Raw genomic sequence first — 21,577 nt, 5'->3', positions numbered from 1 at the left:
CCTCTTCTCAGTGTGCCATTTGGCAATGGTTCTACGTAAGTAATAAAAAGTTGCTTCCTTCTGTTCCTTGGCTGCATGGTGTTCCATAGTGTGGCCCTACCACTAACTTACTCAGCCAGCTCCTGGGCTATGGACATGTAGGTAGTTTCCAGGCTTCTATGACCACGCATGGAGGCAGCAAACACACTTGTGCACATGTCACTTTGCCATGCGTGCCCACTAACCGTGGACCAGTGTCCCCAGATGTCTCACTAGTCGTGGCAATGATTTACACTCTCACCCCAGTGTCTGCTGAGTACACTTCCACCTCCTGTGTCTCGAAACTTGTCGGAGGCTCACCAGCCTGAGAGGTAGAAAATGGTACCTTGCCGTGGTTTGGCCTGAGTGAGTGGAGAGTCTTTTCCTGTTCATTGTATCATGGCAAGCAAGCGTGTGGGTGGGTATCAGCGGGAACTGGGGACTTGAGCACCATGTGGAGTGATGGTGCCCCTCAGAGGGGCACCCCAGACAATCACAAACTCCTTCTGGGCTGAGACTTTAGGAAGAGCATCTCAGGGATGGTGACGTGTGAGTTGGCCCTTGAAGGTGACCAAGTCAAGCAAAGGACAGACGGGACTTTTTTTTTTTTAATATTTTATTTGTTTTTTGAGAGAGATCATGAGCAGGAGGGAAGGGCAGAGGGAGAAGCGAACTCCCCACTGAGCTGGATGTGGGGCTTGATCCCAGGATCAGGACCTGAGCCAAAGGCAGATGCTTAACCGACTGAGCCACCCAGGTGCCCCAGAAGGGACATTCTAGGCAAAGAGAACAGAGACCACAGTAGGTGAGGGGGACACGGGGCTGCCCATGGAAACGAAGATTAAAGTTGGACCCTAAAATCCTCATTGGCCTCACCAGGGAGTTTCTGTTTTGTTGCTGTAAGGGTCAGGGGGCCAGTGAGAAACCAAGATGTATTTTGGAACAAATCCATTGGCAGAGCACCTGCTCTACACCAGACACCACACTAAGCACTTCACATAGATTTCCTGTGTGCATCTCCCAGTGGCCTGATGAGGTGGTACCATTATCACCCCCGTGGACACACGGCTCATCTCATTCATAGTGCTATCATTCTCGCTGCTTCATGCTGCTTAACAGAAGAGGACACAGAGGCTCAAAGGTTTAAAAAAGTGTGTGAGGTCCCCAAACTATTGAATGGCTAAATGGACTTCAAGCCCTGCTTCCTCCTGGCCACTGCCTGCCACCTCCAGAGTCACCAGTTGGGCCATTTCTTGGCTGAGTGGGGCCCGAAGGGGACAAGAGCCCTCACAGGGAGTAGAGGCAGCTGCAGGAGGCAAGGCCCCCTCCCGACATGCATCCTGTGATACCAGTGCCTGAGGCATCTTCCAAGCGAGCACTGTGCGCATCAAGCAAACGCAGACATGCGTTTTTCCCTTTTTTACACAGGTGTTAGCGTACTGCATCCATTTTCCTGCATTTGTTTCTTTCCCCATTAATATCTCTTGGAATTCATTCCATACTGGTTCATAAAGAGCGTCCTTATTTGTTTTTATGACTGCAGAGTGTTCCATTGTGTGTCTTATTCTAATTTATTATCATTTATTTAGAGAAACTGAGGATATTTCCAACAATGATGCAATGACATGATGTCATTTTGCTTGGATATCTGTAAGCCAGCTTCCTAGGAGTGGAATTCTCAGCCCACAATATATATTTCACATTTTGATTGCTATTGCCAAATGCCCTCCATTGGGGTGGTATCATTTTAGCCTCCCTCTGGGGAAAAAGAGCCTGTTTCCCTACACCCTTGTCAAAACAATTTGTGATCAAAGTTTTAATCTTTTGCCAACCTAAGTGAAAAATGGTGTTTTAGAATAGCTTTAGTTTGCATTTCTGTTATGACTGAGGTAAACTTTTCCGTGGTGGATTTTGAAATACAGTGTTCCCAGCACAGCATCCCTGCTGAGGAGGGACCCCAAATGTTCTCTGGAACACAGCTTTCTCCACTGTCCCTGAGCAACTGTGGGCACATGCCAGTCATTTCAATTCATCAATTGTCCTGGCGTGCATGCCCAGGAGCAGAGTGAAACTTGGCATTCTCAGAGAGGGGTGTATTCCATATAAATCATCCTAGTGGCAGCCCCCATATGCATTATTTCTCTCCAATGCCAGGAGCTATCCTTTTCCTTGACCATCATCCCCGGAAAATTCAAATAGGATTAGCAAAGCAGTGTTCCTTCTCCCTTCCCCCATGTTTCTGGGCCAGGTACATTCTGGAGAATGATTAGACATTCTAGGCTCCCAGGTGCTCCCAAGTTGGCCAGTCTCCAGGAAAACAAAAAGGTTAAATAAGACATACATGTAAGGAAGCCCAAGTTTTGTACTCCTTCCAACACTTGCTGGTGTGGGATGCCGTCCCCACAAGCTTGTCAGAGATAGCGGTACCTGGGCCTGGTCCCTCTCTTGAGGCCCCAGGTGACAGGGCCAGCTGCTGCGCTCTGGAGAGTCTTTCAGCCAACCCAGAGGACATGGACCCTGTCCTCAAGGAGCCCTAGGCTAGTCCTGCCTTGTCCTCTGAAGTACTTAGTTCATATTATCAGAGGCCCAAATGAACTGGGTCTCAAGATCTCCCCTGAAGTCTTCTTCTGGCTTCATGGAATGTTCTGGGAACTCTGGGATCTTGTCAGGGAGTATGTCCCAGCTTGTATGAGAGAGGCCTGCATCCTTCCTGAGCTCTCAGAAGGACCCAGGAACGCTGTCCCCAGTAGCTCTCCTTGCAGGGCAGGGCCATCTCCAACTCATCCACCTGGACCCCTCCCACCCCATCAACCCCAGCTCTACTCTCCCTTCCCTTCCAAGTTCTCTCTACCTCGAAATAATTTTATATGATTTTTAAATAATAATGACAACAGCATATAGTTCCTTTTAAAAAAATATCTATTTATTTGAGAGATAGAGAGGCCGAGGGAGAGAGAGTTTTTTATTTATTTATTTTTATTTATTTATGATAGTCACAGAGAGAGAGAGAGAGAGAGAGAGAGAGAGAGAGAGAGGCAGAGACATAGGCAGAGGGAGAAGCAGGCTCCATGCCGGGAGCCCGACGTGGGATTCGATCCCGGGTCTCCAGGATCGCGCCCTGGGCCAAAGGCAGGCGCTAAACCGCTGCGCCACCCAGGGATCCCGAGAGAGAGTTTTAAGTCTTAAGTAGACTCCACACTGAGCATGGAGCCCGATGTGGGGTGTGATCTTATGACCCTTGATCACGTCCCTGAGATCACGACTTGAACCGAAACCAAGAGTCTGATACTTAACCCACTGTGCCACCCAGGTGCCCCAACATATACTTCTATAATATTTAACATGTGCCAAGTACTATTTAAATGTTTATATTAAATGATAAATGGACATAGTACAAAATTCAAAAGGTAGAAAAAGATGCACAGTAAAAACTAAGCCTTCCTCTTCATGCTGTTTCTTCCTCCACCCCACCCCCCGCTCCAGAAATCACCACCAATCCCTGTCTCCTGTGTGTCCCTTCAGAGCTCTTCTATGGATATATAAGCACACAGGTATATATGTTCTCTCGTCACTGTCACACAGATGGTGGCCTAAAAAACGCCACCTTCTGTACCTTTGGCTTTTTTGGTTAATTTTTCCAGGTTTGCTTTTCACTGCCCTCAGAGTCTTACCCTCCTTCCCATCTCTAAATGCAGTGCGCTGTGATGGGGTGGAATGGTGACTGGCTTTGAGACGGCAGGTCTTCGGTCAGTCCTGGGCCCCTCTGCTCAACTAGCTGCAAGTGACTGAATCACGTGCTTCTCACTTTTCTCACCTGCAAAGTGGGCTGATACCTCAAAGGTGTTACTGAGAGAGAAGGGGGAGGGAGAGAGAGGTGTGATATTAGAGATGATACGTGTGACACTCACGCTTATACCAGCATTATCCCCAGTTTCCTCCCGGCACCCCTGGATTGCTGATTGTGGCCAGGGTCTGGGTTATGGAGCAAGGGCACATCCCCACATCCCAAGGGAAGGTGACAGAAAGTGCAAAGGCTCTGGGGCAGGAGTGGCCTTAGCATGTTAAGGAGTACAGTGTGACCAGCATGGACAGATAAGGGGCAAAGTGGCAGAAGAAAGGTCAGAGGTGAAGAACGAGTGGATCATGGGGGGCCCTCATGGGAGGGAAAGGGCGAGTCTCCAGGGCACTCAGGTCCCTGTCTTCTCACTACTCATATACCCTCTTGATTCTCCAGTTTCCTTATCTGTCAAATGGGGATAGTACTGGTTCTTCAAGGATTGCAAAGTAGGACATTTGCCCTCCAAACCCTCTCCAAACATCACGCTCAATCAAGTACCTCTGGCCACCTTCACCAGAGCCTACTCTCAAGTAGCCATCATGCTGGGACTTCTAGGAGACCAGATTTTAACGTAGATTGCAGGGTTTCTCAGTCTGACATTTTGGGCTGGACTGGGGGTGGGGGAGGCTTCCCTCTGTGTTGTAAGACTTGGGTAGCATCCCTGACTTCCATCTACTAAATGTCTGTAGGATACCCCAAGGTCTGACAACCAAAAGTGTCCAGACATTGCCGAATGTCCCCTGGGGAACAAAACTCCTCCCAGATGAAAACAGCTGAGCTAAAATTAAGCACCAAGTCTGTGCATGTTCAGGCATCAGCAAGAGGCTAGTGAAAAGGATTGGGGGCAACAGAGATTTTTTTTCCCTGTCACATCAGAATGTGTCTTCAGCCATTCCCTTTGTTTGATTTCCCAGAGGCTAGATTACAGAAATGTTCTGGAAGACAGTGTTATGTAACACTTGGGAGTCTAATCCTGGCAATGCCACTTGCTAGCTCTGTGACATTGGGCAAGTTACTTTGCCTTTCTGTTCCTGTTTCTCATCCATAAACTGAGGCTAGCAAAGTACCTACCTCCTGAGGCTGTTGGGAGGATCCCATGACATAATAGTGTAAATGCTTAGAACAGAACGGAAGGAGTCCTCGCAGGCCAGGTTCCCTGGGAAACGGAGATTCTGTGTGCAGGGAGTTTCTCCGGGGAGTGCCTTCAGGATGCACAGCCAGTGCGGGAGGGGTGGGGCAGAGGAAGGGGCTGGGCTGCCTGAGGCTGCTGCACCAGGCCATCAGAAGCCCTGCAGCTAAGCTGGCCCTTCAGAGTTGTCCTGAGCTGGGGCCTGGGATGCCCCATCCGTGAATGTGGGCTGCCCCCAGAGAGCAAAGGTGGCTTTATGGTGGAGAGGACAGTCCCCAGGGAAGGACTCAGCTGAGCGGAACTTCAGTTCTGAAAGGGGAAGGGGGTAGGGCCGAGAGCGCCTGTTGGCCAGTATTGTGAGATTAGATTTAAGTAGAAATAAAATGTTTTTATTTTTATTTTTTTAAGATTTTATTTATTCATGAGAGACACACAGAGAGAGGCAGAGACACAGGCAGAGAGAGAAGCAGGCTCCCTGCGAGGAACCCCATGTGGGTCTCGATCCTGGGACCCCGGGATCATGACCTGAGCCAAAGGCAGACGCTCAACCACTGAGCCCCACAGGCGTCCAAAGCTAAAGTACTTTTAAAACACCCCGGACTTCGGAGGAATTACTCCCAGCCCCACAGTGCCCCATGGCCCTCTCCTAGTACCTGTGTATCCCTAGCCAGCTCTCTCTCTTATTGCCCTCCTGGAGGGAGAGGGGCACACAGAATCCAGAGAGGTGTGGCCACCTGCCCCAGCAGGAGACAGCGGCAAGGTCACCTGGCCTGTAGTACTTGAGATTCTTCTTTGGTGTGTTGGGAATGGTACTGCCTACCCCGAGTGAGGAGACAGGATTAAATGGGATACCACATGGCAGTTCTCAAGGCATGGTCCCTGGGCCATCATGACTAGCAGCCCCATTGGGGAAGTTGTTGGAAATGTGAATTCTCAGGCCCCATCCCAAATCCACTGAGTCAAGAGCTCTGGGAACAGTGTTTTGACAAGTCCTTCAGTGCTACTGATGCACGCTCAAGTTTGAGAGCGACTGGTGTACCAGACAGTACTTGGCTCTGAGCCTGGATCCTGGAAGGAGCCACGTCAATCTCAGTTGAATCTGAATCTGGACTCGGTACACCTGCCAGGCTTGAGGTCGCCTGTGAGCAGAGTGCCACCTGCTGGTGACAGCCGGCCTGTGTCTGTGCACACATAAGGATCACACAGGGATTCAGGGCTACTACACCCACCGGCAAGGAAAGCAGAGCTGGACACCAGGGCCAACTACCTGGATGTCTGCTCCTCCCTCCCCTCCACTCTCCCTGGAGAAATCAGGTTAGAGTGAATGTCAAGGGCAGCTTTCAAGGGCCCAGAAAAGTCACCAAAAGACAGCAGCAGTGAGTGTGTTTGAGTCAGTGATAGCAAGTACTCCTCACCACGGGTTTAAGTGTCGGATACACTGAAGGGAAAACAAACAGACGGCAGCCCTCCTTCCTCTGCTCCACTTATGCACGTGCTCCCACTGGAGTCACTAAGCTGGGGACAGCTTTGATGACTGGTCATAGGCCACAAGAGGGGCCACCCATAGTGTCCCATGTGGCCACCTGCTCTGTTGCTACCCAGCTCTCCTGGGTGGGAGAACTTTGTATTTTCCTGCTTTTTATTCCAGCTGTGTGTGTGTGTGTGCGCGCGCGCACATGCATGTCTCCTGAACTGGATCGTGATCCTTTTGCTTGGTTCTTTGGCTTGTACTGAGCAGCATCCCCCCAGCAGTATTGAATGGAATTGATGAGGCTTTGTGCTCACCTTAAGTATTTGGAACAAATGCTGAAAAGTTTTGAGCCAAAACATGGAAAGATCACAGAGAGAACAGAAGAGAGAAAGAACACACACAGGAGCCTACCAAACCCTGTTTGTAGTGGCTCAGAAAATAAACTAGAGAACAACAGGATAGCAGGAGATACACCTCTGCAATGAGGAAAGGTAAAAGCAATCTGGAGGCTCAGTCTGTGGAAGACAAGACTGAAGAAATTCAATTTTCTTTTCTTTAAAATTTTTATTTATTTATTAGACACACACACACACACACAAACACGGAGGCAGAGAGAGAAGCAGACTCCATGCAGGGAGCCGGACGTGGAACTCGATCCCGGGTCTCCAGGATCACATCCTGGGCTGAAGGCGGCGCTAAATCGCTGAGCCACCCGGGCTGCCCAGAAATTCAATTTTCAAGAAGGCAGAGGGAGCATCTGGCAAAGGGTGCTGGCTGTGGCCAGCTTCTGAGAGGAGTGCTAGGGGTCGTGATCCTAACACTGACGTGGAAGAGACTGAGACAGTGAGTCTGGTGCGTCTGTGTTCTCTGCGCTTCGATCTCTCCTGGGCCCTGAAGACCCCACGCAGGCTGTTGAAGGAGCAAGTCTGACCACTGTAAGGCTTCCCTCCTGAGGGAGGACTCTCCAGGGGGGAGGGCTGGAGAACGGGTGCTGTTCCTTCTCATTCTCCAGCCCACGTTGGGCAGAACCTTTCTCCTCGATCCCCGTTCCATAGGTGGGATAGGCTGTGGCTCCAGACAACATTGCTGGAGACTAAAGGATGTCGGAAGAGTAGACAGAGCGAGAGCCTTCTGGATGGTTGGAGCTGGCAGCCCTAGGAGGCTGGCTCACTCGCAGGGCACAGGGGCCCTGACCTGATAGGAGGGCTGCCTGCCACCCCGCATGCTGGCCCTTTGTAAGGACAGGAACAGCCTCACCTGGTAGCCACCTCCTGGCCTTCCTGTCTCCACTTAGAGGGTGGCGTGTCTTACCTCACCAGGCAGGAGCCACTCCAATGCACCCTGACACCTTCGGGATGAAACCCAAGAGACTCCATCTCTAAAAACCATGATTTTGTGCCACCCGAGAACCTCAGCATTGGGTCAGGCTACACACATCTTAGAAATAAGACAGTTGTGTCATCACTAGTCCATGGGAGACATGATTTTTGCTCTCGAGGAACCTAAATAGTGCTTGACAGTGTTTAATTAAATACTAACTTGTGGGATCCCTGGGTGGCGCAGCGGTTTAGCGCCTGCCTTTGGCCCAGGGCGCGATCCTGGAGACCCGGGATCAAATCCCACGTCGGGCTCCCGGTGCATGGAGCCTGCTTCTCCTTCTGCCTATGTCTCTGCCTCTCTCTCTCTCTCTGTGTGTGACTATCATAAATAAATAAAAATTAAAAAAAATAAAAAATAAATACTAACTTGTATTCATTCAACAAACACACATTTAGGGGCGCTGCTAGTGCCAGGAGCAGCACCAGATGCTGGAGATACTAGGATAATGAATAAGACCAGTATTCCTTGCCTTGTGGAACTTATCAGCTGCAGGGGGAGGGAGATGTGGAACAAGTAATACCGATGTGAGGGGGCCAGGGGACCCCAGGAGCCTTTAGCAGGAACGAATGTAACTGAGGGGGTGAGAGATGTCTGGGGGACCCCAGGAGCCTTTAGCAGGAACCAATGTGACTGAGGGGGTGAGAGATGTCTGAGCAGAGCCGGCAGGGTGAGGAAGAGCCGGGCAAGGGAAGTCGGTGCAGAGGCGTGGAGGGAGGCGTTTCTGAGCAGCAGGGGCCTGGGGAGGGCTTCCTGCAGGAGCTCTGAGTTCAGCTGGGCCTTGAAGCAGCGAGGCAGGTAGCAGTATTTAGGGATGGCACAACCATGGGCCTGGGTGCTCCGGTCTCAAAACTGTAAGAAGGAAGTAAGGGAAAAAGAGTTCCTTTTGGAGAGGTCCAACTTGAGTAGCTGGCCAGGCATCCACCTGGGAATGTTCAGGGGGCACTTCCACATTAGAAACATGGACCTCTGGTGCAGAGGGGTTCAGTTTTCCAAAGAAGAAACTATAGAGAAGGAGACTGGAAGCCAAGGTCCAGGTGCTGAGACACGTGGGTGGAAGAAGGGAGCCAGCCTAGAAGACAGAAGCCCGTAAGAACACGTTCTGTAGAAGCTCAGAGAACGGTTCTCCAGGAGGGAAAGGAGTGGCTTCTCCGTGCCAGACGAAGCTTCTAGGTCCCCAGAAATTGGCAGGGGAGCACAGGATAATTCACGTAAATGAGTGAGCATTCAGAATGCATTGTCTTAGTCCCTACCCTTCTCCCAGAACTTCACCTTCTCTCACCTTCCTGCTAAAAGTATCCCCAGAGGCCCCAACACCAGATCTACAGCAGATGGCCATCCCTGCGGCTTCGGAGGGAGGAGGCCCAGGTTCTCTGCCTGGTATCAGTGGCCACCTGACCTGGACAGCTAATGATGGGACGCCAGCATTGCCTTTGAGTGGCAATGAAGGAGGCCATGGGCTGCTGTGGGTAGGCAGGTGGGATGAGCAGGCTAGGGCAGGCCTGCCTGACTGCTCGGCACTGAGGTAGCCTCCCTCCCACACCGGCTGTCCCAAGTCACTGCCATCCTTCACTTCCCACAGAAGGGAGTGCAAGGCTCACTGGGAGCGAGAGAAGCCTCTCCCCTATGTAACAGCTATGCTCCATCGAGGAGGATAGGGCTTTCACGTACCACTGACTGCAGGCCCCAGGCTTCCAGCACAGCCTGCCCTGGGCGCTGCCTCGCTGCTGCTTTGGACCCGGCCTGGCCTCACAGGAGAGGTGGCGTTCTGGCCACTGGGGCTTGAGCCACACCCAGGGAGCCGCTGGGAGATTCCGGAAACCAAGGTGTAGCCAGCCTGATCCAGGAACACATGCCACCCAAGCCAATTAAGCTTTTCTGGCACCAGAGTACCTGCACACACACCACCCCCCCTTAGGCCCCCAACCCATGCTCTGCTAGAAAGATATAAAGTTTGGGAAGAATGGGTGAGTGGATACAGCTAGAAGGGAGACAGTTGTAATGAGGTTTGCAGTTTGGAGGCAGGTGGGCTATTCTGAGCAACTCACTTTTCTTCCTAGAACTTTAAGCTTCCCACCAACAAAATGGAATTAGGCCACCTGGTTTCGGAGGATTGTCGTGAATAAACAGAGAACCAGTGAGCTTTCCAAACTGTCAAGGTCAAGTGTTGCTGGTTTCCATGACCAATGTCGCATCGAGAATTTTCTTCTTCCTTTTCTTTTCTTTTTTTTATATTTTATTTACTTATTCATGAAAGACACACACAGAGAGGCAGAAACATAGGCAGAGGGAGAAGCAGGCTTCTGGAAGCTTCTGGAAGCCTGATACGGGACTCGATCCCAAGATCCTGACCTGAGCTGAAGGCAGATGCTCAAATACTGAGCCCCGCATTGAGAATTTTCAACGTGAAGTCCATGGAGCCCTATTTGGAGGGAATTTATAGACTGCCTGAAATAATGTGTAAAAATGCATGTAGGGGGCATCTCTTTGGGGTGAGGATGTGTAGCTCTCAGTAGTTTTTAAATTTTATTTATCTATTTATTTTTTTCTCTCCCCCATCAGCAGCTTTTTAAAGAGGTCTGGGACCCTACAAGTGTAAGACCCACACACAGCACAAGTCTGTCCCTGTCACATTTCAGATGAGTTACTGGAGACCCATGATTGCACAGCTTGTCAGAGGCACTTGCTCAGGTGGGACCCCGGCCTCCCACCCTCCACTGCTCCCTACGGCTCCTTCCATGTCAGATGAGGGGAGGAAAAAGTTAGGGAGATCAGGAAGGGGTGAGTAGTCAAGAGGCAGAGCCCCGTGTCCTACTGGGAGTCAGGAGCCTGTCCTCTGTGTTACCAGGATAAGGGGAGGGGAGAAGTGTGAAGCCCCAGGCTAGGGAAGGCCCAGGAGGCCCCTCCTGGAAGCACAAGCTGCTGAATAAGTGAGTCATCCTCCTGGTCTCCCTCCCCTTCCCTGCCCCTTAGAAGACTCAGAGGAGGAAATAAAACTGTCTCCTTGACACTGTCTTGAGATGACCTCTCTGCTTCTCAGATTCCTCTTCTGGAAAAGTTAAAGATACCATGTCAAAGCTTTACGGAAACCTGTGAAAGGCCCCATGCAACTTAAGGTAGTCATAAGCCAAAAATGCAATTTATTGAGCAACTACTGAACAGCCACTGGCTGGATGCTTTGATGGAACTGGCATAAATGTTGCCACTTCAACAGGCCTTCTCTGACCATCTGGTTCAAATAATCCTCTCCTCTCCCCCACCCTCCAGTAATTCTCACGCTCCCTGTTTCTTTCCTTCCCATCACTTACTATAACGCATGTTCTTTTTCTGAGTGTTCTTTTTCTCCCCTCTCTCCTCCACTAGACTTGCCATGAGCAGGAGTCATGTATGTTTATATTAACACACAGCCTACCACCAGTCATCCCTCAAATACTTGTTTGTTTGTTTTTTTCAAATACTTGTTAATGACCACATGCCTGCCTCTGATCTTCACAGCAGCCTTATTAGGGAGGGATTACTTTCATGCCCACTATACAGAAGAAGAAACTGAGGTTCAGAGAGTCAAAGAGACTCGCTTAAGGACACAGTTTGCTATCACCTGACTTTAGCTCTGCTTTTTCCCCTTGAAGGATTTAAAGACCGAGAGAACCTAAGGGTCAGAAGTGGAAATGTGGGTCCAGCAAAGTGGCTCACGGGTTTAGCCACCACCCTGTGCTCAGCCTTCCCCAGCCGAGCTCTTCCAACCTCTCATTCACCCCAAAGGAGCTCCGAGTCATCAATCCACAGCCACAGAGCTGAGGCCAGTCCAAACTGGCCTGTTTATTTTCCAAGCCAAGTGACAGCCAGTCCTTCCCCTCCCTCCAGAGCTATATACAGCTGGGAGTCCACACCCCACTCCTCTTGAACCTTATACAGCAGATAAATTAGCGAACTCTTTTATAAAACATTGTACAGGGAAAATACATACATATACATAGGGCCAGTGCTAGTGTTGGGGTGGAGTTCGCTTCTTGAACACAGGTAACCAGATCCTGCCCCATCAGGGTACTTAGCACTCTCCTTCCCTGAAATGGCTCACCTGCTGTCCCCACAACCTGGTACGGTGTGTGGCTGGTTACCTCGAGTCATAAAGGTTCAACATCTTGCCCCCAAAAGGCACTGCTTCCTGGCTGCTCCTACCACCCTGCTCCTCAGGTGGGCCCCTCCCTGCCCTTCCTCCTTACCGAGGCAGCCTGCCTCAGCCTGGTCCCAGGAATTAGGCCCATCAAAGCCCGAAGACAGGGAAGACAGATAGAGGACTATTGTCTCCTGGTATGTGTGGGGAACATATATCATCCAAACTAGGGCTTCTTTTGAAAGTGGATGGGGGTCTAAGTCACTGGAAAACAGGCATGAACCCACACTGCCTGGGCAAAGGACAAATGGTCATCCTACTGATTGGTCTCCCCTGATCTGAACAAGCCCAGTCCTCCCACTCTAGACTTCCCAAAACGCACTCCCCATTGCAGCAAACACCCCTTGGATCTCAGTGCCCATCTCCACCAGCTCTCTCTGCCTTCAAACATCCCTACTATGCATTTTAAAGCCTCAATAATACTGGGGACCTGTAGTGTTGGGATTGGGAAGGGTGGTTGGGTTTGATGCCACCACCAAATCCCAAATGGGTTCTGGCTATGTTAGACCTTTGGTATCAAGCCCCCACACCCTCTGGCTCGTTGCACCCAATCCCCAAAATCATGGCTGCTTGGATCTGAGAAGGAAAACAAGGCTTTATCCTCTGTCTTCCAATCCCACACTGGCCAAGTCTTCTTTCCCTAGGCTTCCTGGCAGCTAAGGTAGCTAAGAATCAGGGCCAGAGCCAATGAGTCCCCCAGCCCCCCAACCTCACCCTTGGCCAATGCAAAGAACGCTGTCCCAGTACCTTCTCCACATGTTGTATGTGAACATTCCTAATCCCATCTCAATATGGCTTCTATGCTAGGGACTCCAGGAATCACCTCTTGGGGTGGCAAATGGCGGGCTGGCTAAAGAGATCAATCTATAGTGCCCTGCACCTCTACCCAGATGGAGCTGGGCCTCAGCCCTCTGGGGGCACCAGACCAACAATCACAGTCATGGAGATGGATTCCCATTCACAGTTAGAGCCCTGCCCCTTGCTTCTAGAACTTGCCCGTGGGCCACGCTTATAAAACTGCTCTAAGTAAGTCTTGCTAAAGTTAACAGTCCCAGGTAGGGAAAACTCAGGCTCCAGGCCCTTAAAAGTTCCTCCCACCTTCCCAGGCCCATCCCAACATGCAGACAGTCCACAGCCACACCAGCGCTTTGGGAAACAGAAGCCCACTCTTGACCTTTCCACTGTTTCTCACTCATCATCTGCCTGTATTTGGGTAACAAAGACTCCTCCATGTTTAAGTCAGGGTGCCTAACACCTGCCTCCTCCCTCCCACCCCCACAAAAAAAAAAAAAACGAGTGCCCAGATCTGACCCCCTCGGAGTAGAGCTGAGAACACCACCCTGGGCTCAGGATGGGGGTTTCCGGTGGTTCCCAGAGTACACGTAGGAGATGGGATGGCGGGTCCCAGGCCTCACGGTGAACGTGTTAATGGGGCTTCCGTAGTGGGGGGTGCCGTGGGGAGACCTGGGATGGGGCAGAAGCAGGAGAGAGGTGAGGTTAATATTTGCAGCCAGTTCACCAATAGCCCTCCCATCTCCCTCAGGGCACAAGTGGAAAAGATACGGGCTGAGCACTGTGGTATCTGCCCAGCAAGCCGGTGTGGACAGGGTGGGACCCCAGTCAACCAGTATTGTTTCAGCAGACCCAGGGCTCCTCCTCCCGTCTGGGCTTGGCTGGCCACAGAATAGGGCCTAATACCCTGCTGCTCTGGATCCTTCTCTGGATGGATGGGAAATCCCCACTCGCAAGGACCATTCAGATCCCCCTGCAGACACCACAGCACTCTTAGCCTGAAGCCCTGAGTCTCTAGAGCGTGGGAAAGAGAGCGCAGAAAGAGGGGGGGCTGGTGGAGAAAGCAGGAGGGTGGGGAAAGAGGGTAAGGGAGATGGTGGGAAATAAGGAAGCGGGTTCTGGAAGCGCCAACAGAGCCCTTTGGAGGTAACGCGCCTCGCGTGCCTCCTCTGCCCAGGGAGCGGGAGGAGAGAAAACCCGGAGACTGTCCCCGCGGGGGGCCCGGCCCGGCGGGCTCCTCTGCCCCCCCCCCCCCCCCCCGCGTTCCTCGCCCCGCCCCCTGCTCACCTGCCGGCCGCGGGCCCGAGCCGGTAGTCGCCTCCGCCTCCGCCGCCGCCGGGCGCCTTGAACTTGGCCTCGCCGCGGGCCGCGCCCTCCGCCGACAGCCTCCGCGCGTGCAGGCCTCCGGGGGGCGCGCGGACGCGCCGCAGGTCGGGGCCCCCGGGCGGCCCGAAGCAGCTGGGGGAGCTGAGGCTGCGGCCGGGGCCGCCGCGGGGCTGTCCGGGGCTGCGGGGGGGCTCCCCCACGTACAGGCGCTTCTTGATGAGCGACCCGCCCCCGCCCCCGCCCCCGCCCGGGCCGCGCTCCGGGCCCCCCGGGAGGCGCGAGAAGCCGCGAGGCGCCCAGGCCTGCTCCACGGCCGCGAAGGTGTTCCGGGGAGGGGACGCCCGGCGCCCCAGGTGCGGGGGGGCCGGGGCCGGGGCCGGGGCCGGGGGCTCGGGGTCGTTGCTGAACTCGGGCGGCGGCGGGATGACCTCAAAGTGGAACTCCCCGCCCTCGTCGTCGTCGTCGTCGTCGTCCCTCTTGCAGGAAGGAGAAGGAGGGGACGAGAAGGATTTGGGCAGCAGGCGGCCCTGGGACAGGTTGGAGGACGCCGGCCTCTCCCGGGCCGCGGGGGCCTGGGGCTCTGCCTTTGTCGCGTTGTGCCTGAGGCTTGGCTCCCTGGCCTCGGGGGCTCCTCGGGGCTGCGGCTTCCACTGACTGAGTCCGGCGGCCAGCTGGGGGTCCTTCTCCGCCTCCTTGGGTAGCTTGGGGACCACGGTGAAAGAGTTGGGCTGGCCCTCCGTGTGGCAGATGCTGTCCGAGCCTGCTTGGGGCTGGCTGCTGTGGTCACGGAGGCTCCCTGGCAGGGCGGACCGGCCCAGGGCAAGGCCTCCCGGCCGCCCCTTCTGCGCCCTCTGCCTGGCTGCGAGGAGCAGAGCCATCGGGGAGCCTGGCTGCACCAGCTCCCCGGTCACCGGATGTCTGAGGACGTCATCTGCAGGCTGGGCCGAGGCGGGGGTGTTGGCTGGCTGCCGCTGGGGCTCCTTCACCTCCGCAGGGTCTCCCGACCCTACAGCTGAACCTGTGGCCGGCGGTGCCAACCCCATAACAGCCTCTTCTCTGGGGCTTCTCTGGTTGCGATGGAGCTTGTAGAGAAATGTCCCCTCTTCTCCGCCAGGGGATCTCTTTGGTGGGAGGGCTGGAGATGGGTGGGTTCCCAGCATAGGAGGCTTACTGGCCTCTGTGGGGTGCCCTCCTGCCTCTATCTGGAGAGGCTCCGTAAGTTCTTGAGGTTTCAGCTTCTCCCACTGACCACCTGGGACTAGGTTCTTCTCTATCAGCTGGGATGATGTGGTGGGTACCGCTGTGGCTGCGGATGGGAGGACAGGCCCAGGCGTGGCCTTGGGTGGTGCGGCTGGTCCAGGCGTGGGCTTGGGTGGTAAGGCTGGCCCAGGTGTGGCCTTGGACTGAAGTGGTGTGGTTGGCAGAGGGGTGGTGGATTGCGGTGGCAAATTCTTGGCCACAGGCTTAGAGAATTTCCCATTATCACCCCTGTTTTCAAAGATTCTTCCCCCTTCCAGCCGAGGTTTGGGAGGCAGAGACCCGATGCTGGGCTTGGCTTCCTTCTCTGCTGATGAGGAGAGCCGGGCCTCCAGCTCACTCCGGATCTGCCGGACACTGGGAGTCAGGGAGTCTTGGGGGATGTAGTCCACGGGGGGGAGGGTCAGGCTGGTGGCAGCCCCCTTCTCTGGCAGGCTGCAGGGACTCTTCTCAGGAGCGCTTGGGAGGACCTCCTTCTCTGGCAGGCTTGGAGGAACCTCCTTCTCTGGCAGGCTGGGGCCGTTCTTGCCCTCCTTCTCCTGAAAGGCCGCTGTTGGGCCTGCCTTGTGACTGAGGGGTCGGTCCTCCCTCCTGGAGCCACAGAGATAGGCCGCGAGCTCACTCCGAAGCTTTTCCATCTGGCTGGGATCCCGCCAGTCCACAGGCGCTGAGGAGGCCGTGTCCTCTGGGCTGGGGGGGTTAGGTTTGGGTTTGGGAGCAGGGGAGCTGGGTTTGCGGCTTTTTGTGAACCCAGAAGGTAGAGGAGCTGCCTTCTGAGCAGAAGGTAAAGGAGGAGCAGCTGGGGGCAGTGGCGGTGCTGGGGGAGGTTGCGGGGGTGCAGGAGGTGGGAGGGGAGGGGCCGGTGGTGGAGTCTCTGCATGTTCCTTCGTCCAGGACTGGGCCTGGCCCAGCCTGGGGCTGCCTGGGGCTGCAGCGCGCTGCTCCCCTGGGTGGTCTGGCTCAGGGGCCCTGTTCGGGTAGACCTGGGACGCGGGGCGGATGTGGAAGGTGGGAGGCAGTGGGAGTCGATTGGGGGCTTTCTTGGTGGCCACTTCTTCCTCTGGAGGAGTTCCCTGTGCTTCCTGAGCTGGGATGGATGAAGTCCTGACTGGGGTTGGGGGAGGCACTTTGAGTGAGCGGGGGAAAGTAAGGTGGGAGTCCGGCTTAGGTCCCAGAAGGCTCCCCTTTGGCTCAGCTGGGCTCGGCGGGGGGCTGGTTCGGGGGGTCTCTGGCAGCCTGCCATTCAGTGCTACCTCCGATTTCCACTTGGTGACACCCCCAGGGGGGAAGAGGTGAGTCCCTGTTGTATGAGGAGATGCTGGGGGTGCTGGGGCTGGCAAAGGGGGTGGGGGTGGGGCTACAGAGGCCAAGGGTGGGGCAGGAGGAATGAAGTCCGGAGGGGTAGGTGTGGATGGGGAGGAAAGGGTGGAGAGGGGGGCTGGGACCCCTAATACTGGGGGCGGAGGTGGGGCCATGCTGGGTGGGGGTGGGGGTTCCAGCAGCAGGGGAGGCGGTGGGGGAGCCATGGGAGGTGGAGGTGGAGGTGGTGGGGACTCCTCTCGAGGTTGCCAAGTGTCTGGGGGTGGCCCCGGGGCTGGGCCTGGGGGCGGTGGGGGGATGAGTGGGTCCTGCCCATAATGCCCAGGTCTTAGGTCACCCACAGAGCTGTACAGTCGGAGGTTGCCGTTGACTAGTGAGCTGGTACCTGAAAGAAGGGAGAAGCAAAGAAGAGGGCACAGTGAAGCAACCAGCCTGACCCATCTCTGTGTGCACAGGGTAGGGCGGCGCCCAAGAGAATAACTGGCCAGTTTCATGCCTTTCCTCCTGACCTGGAGGGATGTCTCCAGTCTCCTGAGCTGTGCTGGGAGTGAGCCTCTCCCTTCTGGGGCGGGGTGGCTGACTATGCTGGGCACAGCCTCTGGAGCCTGGACTGAATATTCTGTTTGCTTCACTCTTCTCTGCCCTGCTGTATGCCAGGACTCCCTTATTCTCTGCCTACAGAGGGATTGAGCCGATGGGAGCTGCTGGCAGATCAGAGGGTGGGGGCAGAGAGGACAGGGCATCGATCCTCGGCTGCCTTCTTGATGGGCCCGTAGTTAGCAAGGGCTGCTCTTCCATCAACTTAGCCACTGTCCCACAGCTCAGATACAGGAGTAGCTCCCTACTGCTCCTTCGGCCTCTGGGGGTATCACCATCCTCTTCAGTCCTCGAACTCTGTTCACACTCTTGTATATCATCCCTTTATTAAATGCTTTGGTGATGCCCTTTGAGTGTGCCAGTTGTTTCTTACAGGGGCCCTAGCTGATACAAAGCCAGAAAGGCTGGGGTTCAAATCCCAGCTCTCCCACTTAACCCAATGCGTGACCTTGGACACACCAATTAACCTTTCTGAGCCTCCGTTTTGTCATCTACAAAATGAGCATGACGTCAGTGCTTACCACATAAAGCCGTGGTGAGGATTCGTAAGAGAATTCATGTAAATACACATAAAGGGCTTATCATGGTGCTAGGCCCAGAGTGGGCACTTCATGAACAGTGACCACTTTGATTCCTACCATCTGCACTTAACTTTTCAGACTGTCAGATGGGGAAAATGAGGGGGAAAATGAGAAGTCGTGGATCAGGGGCAGGCTCCAGGAGACCTTCTCAGTAGGAAGTTTGGGTGAAAGATGCGCAGGAGGGAGCAATATACACAAGCAACTCCAAAGATTCCAGCTTCCCACCTCACAGAGAGCTCCTGGATCAACTTCTGGACTATGAGATGGAATGAGGGTATGTAGAAAGAAGGTGACCTGAACTACCCAGGCACTAGAGAGATGCCAGCACCCCTGGCCCTAACAGCTCGCACCCCTCCCTTCTTGGGGCTGGGCCCCAGCGCCTCAACTCTGCAGAGTCTGCAGACCACAGGGATGCCCTGGTTACTTCTGCCAGGTGCCCTTTGCTTCGCCTCCTCTCAGTTTCTAGCACAGAGCATGACAAACCTTGGGAACGTGCTGCTCTGAAGGCTCCTCCCAGCTGTCTGACTTCAAGACAAAAGACATACTGAGGGTGGGGAGGAGAAAAAACTAACATTCATTAAGCACGTGTTAGGAGCTGTGACACAGCAGTGAAAACAAAACAAAAATAGTCAAAATACTGGCCCCCCTGGAGGTTACATTTTAATGGGACAATGAGACACACAGCAAACATAACACATCAGTAAACTATTACCACGTTAGATGATGAGTACTAGGTGAAAAACACCCAGGAGGAGCGCTGGGGATACGATTTGAATAGAGTGGTCAGAGAAGAAGCCTCACTGAGAAGGTGACATCTGAGCAGAGGGGCAGTGAGGGAGGGAGAGAGCTGTCCCTAGGTACAGGGGAAGAGCAGCCGAGGCACAGCGAATGGCAGTGCAAAGACCTTCGGGTGGAAAGGCGCCTGGTGTTGAAAGGCAACAAGGAGACCAGGACAGCAGACAGTGTGAGACAGAGAAAGAAAGCAGGAGGTGAGGCCAGGGGAGGCCGGATTCTGGAAGTCCCAGCAAGAACCTTTTCTTTGCGCGACACGGGAAGTCACTGACAGGTTTTGAGCAGAGCGTGACAAGAAGTGACTAATGTCCCATCCCATACTTCATTCACTCTCTAGAACTGGAATTGTCTTGGCTGTGGCTCATTTGCAGATACAGAGGTGCAAGGTGTTAAGTGATTCACCCAAGGAAGCAGAGCTAATGTGTGGGGGGAGCTGGGACCCAAAGCCAGGTCTGTCTGACTCCAGGGGTTCTTTCCCTCCGATTCATGCTGCCCTTGGCCCTCATCATCCTTCCCCTACTGGAAGTGGACCTTAGTCAACCTTGGCTCTCTTCAACTCCCACCCACTGCAGCCAGTAGCCAAAAGGCCAAGGGACTCCAGCTTTATCCCCAGGTGGGGAGGTGGGCCAGAGGAGGAAAGAAAGACGGACAAGCCCCCTGCCCAGGGTCCTCTTACCTGTCAATTCTTTGTCTGCAAAGTCTCCTGGGACAGAGGGGGTGGGCACAGCCAGTCCATGGTTTTCCTGGGCATTCTGAATGAGGGCAGAGAGGGAATAGAGAAAGACAATTCTTAACTTGCTGCTCTGAGAGGTCATTTTACTGCTCAAAAATCAGTAGCATTGGGGAGGGTTCTATAGCTTTGTGAATATACTAAAATATAAAAGGGCTAATTTAAAAGGATGAATTTTAGGGTGCCTGGGTGGCTCAGTTGGTTGAGCGTCTGACTCTTGATTTCGGCTCAGGTCATGATTTCAGGGTGATGGGATAGAGCTCCAGGCTGGGCGTGGAGCCTGTTTCAGGTTCTCTTTCTCCCTGTCCCTCTGCCCCAGCTCCACCCCTCAAATAAATAAATAAACCCTTAAAAGAGTGGATTTAGTATACAGGTGAGTCTTGCGTGTTTCTGTTTAGACACTGTATTTTTAATTTAAAAAAATACTTTATTGGGATCCCTGGGTGGCGCAGCGGTTTGGCGCCTGCCTTTGGCCCAGGGCACGATCCTGGAGACCCAGGATCGAATCCCACATCAGGCTCCCGGTGCATGGAGCCTGCTTCTCCTTCTGCCTGTGTCTCTGCCTCTCTCTCTCTCTCTGTGACTATCATAAATAAATAAAAATTTAAAAAAAATTTAAAAAAATACTTTATTTACTTAAGAGAAAGAGAGAGAGAGAATAAGCAGGGGGAGCAGCAGAGGGAGAGGGAGAAGCAGGCAACCTGCTGAGAAGGGAACCAATGTGGGGTCCGATCCCTGGACCCTGGGATCATGACCTAGGCCAAAGGCAGATGACCAAAAACAGAGCCACCCAGGCACCCCTAAAGACACCTTAATCGATAATATTCTTTACTCGATGACATTGAACCCATGGTCAATAGCACTATAACTCAAGCCTGAACAAAGCTTATCTAACATACATATTTTTTCCGTAAGGTTCATCACAGCTTTTTTTTTTTTTTATAAATTTTTATTTATTTATGATAGTCACACAGAGAGAGAGAGAAGCAGAGACATAGGCAGAGGGAGAAGCAGGCTCCATGCACCGGGAGCCCGACGTGGGATTCGATCCCGGGTCTCCAGGATCGCCCCGGGCCAAAGGCAGGCGCTAAACCGCTGCGCCACCCAGGGATCCCCATCACAGCTTTTTGTACTTAGGGATGTTAGCACATGAGCACTATGCTTGAGGCCCATTTTAAACAGTGAAATCACCAACAAAAAGTGAATAAACACACACACAAAAAAACCCCATGGCACTAAAGTGCAATTTATATACAGTATAAGAGCTGAAGCACGAAGGCAAAGTGTCTTGTTTGATCTCAGCTGGGACCATGTGCATCAGGTAACATAAAATTTTCACAGCTCTACACAGGTCCAAAGTGTCTGGAGTATTGCTTTGGATTCACAAATAAATATTTGCAAGTAGGCGAATTTGCAAATAACCAAATCCGCAAATAATGAGTCAACTGCCTATGAATTAGATCCCAATTAAAACAAAACAAATCTGCCTTGCTCCCCCATGTATGTCCACAAATTAAAAGCCAAATTCTTCAACCTGGCCTCCTGTTCACTCTTGGTTTTCATTAGGTATTTCCAGAAAAATAAATAAATTAAAAGTAGTGACCTAGAATATTTATAGGACTGCAGATGCCCTTCTGATCTTAAGCCTAACAGTGCATAATATGTTTACACAGCTGTCCGTTTGTACTTACTATTTTGCATTCTATTTTTTTTCCAAATACACATTTCCATACATCAACAAAATCCACACACCTGTGTTTTGAAGTGATGTGGAGCATTTTATGGTAGCTTTCAAAGTCCTCGATACCCTGGCCTCATACTTCCCAGCCAGGTTTTATTTCCCACTCAAGCTGATAGACCCATCCCGCATCCTAGTTTGACCACTTCCCTTCCAACTATCAATTTCCACTATCCTTCCAACTCATACATGGAGTTCATGTTCATTTCTGAGGCTGGGTGTTGGTCAGGCTGTGCCCCTCTTCCCGCCCTCTATTTCTAACAATAATATCCCTTGCTCTATTGGCTGGCTTTGGAACCAGACTACTTGGATTTGAATTCCAGATCTGCCACCTACTGTGCCAGTTGCCTAAGCTCTCTGTGTCTCTGCCTGTGAGGTGGTGATAAAAATAGAATTTACCTCTTCTAGGGCAGTCGTGAGGCTAAATGACACAATAC

The 21,577-nt window shown here is 53.0% G+C and overlaps 1 protein-coding gene across 1 annotated transcript in view; it reads right to left on the bottom strand.

Annotated features, from left to right (window-relative positions):
- Positions 1-11,612: 11,612 nt before the first annotated feature.
- Positions 11,613-21,577, bottom strand: part of C7H6orf132 (chromosome 7 C6orf132 homolog) — a 33,443-nt gene continuing 23,478 nt past the window's right edge. Inside the window, exons 3-5 of the mRNA XM_077904027.1 lie at positions 19,349-19,424; positions 14,087-17,087; positions 11,613-13,471 (exon numbers count right to left, since the gene is read on the bottom strand). Coding sequence (XP_077760153.1) covers positions 13,354-13,471; positions 14,087-17,087; positions 19,349-19,424 — 3,195 coding nt within the window. The 3' untranslated portion in view covers positions 11,613-13,353. The remainder of the gene's footprint in view (positions 13,472-14,086; positions 17,088-19,348; positions 19,425-21,577) is intronic.

This window comes from Canis aureus, chromosome 7 (assembly GCF_053574225.1).
Source record: "Canis aureus isolate CA01 chromosome 7, VMU_Caureus_v.1.0, whole genome shotgun sequence".
Lineage (NCBI taxonomy): Eukaryota > Metazoa > Chordata > Mammalia > Carnivora > Canidae > Canis > Canis aureus.
Note: the sequence above shows the minus strand (reverse complement) of the source record. Positions and strands in the feature narration are given on the sequence as shown.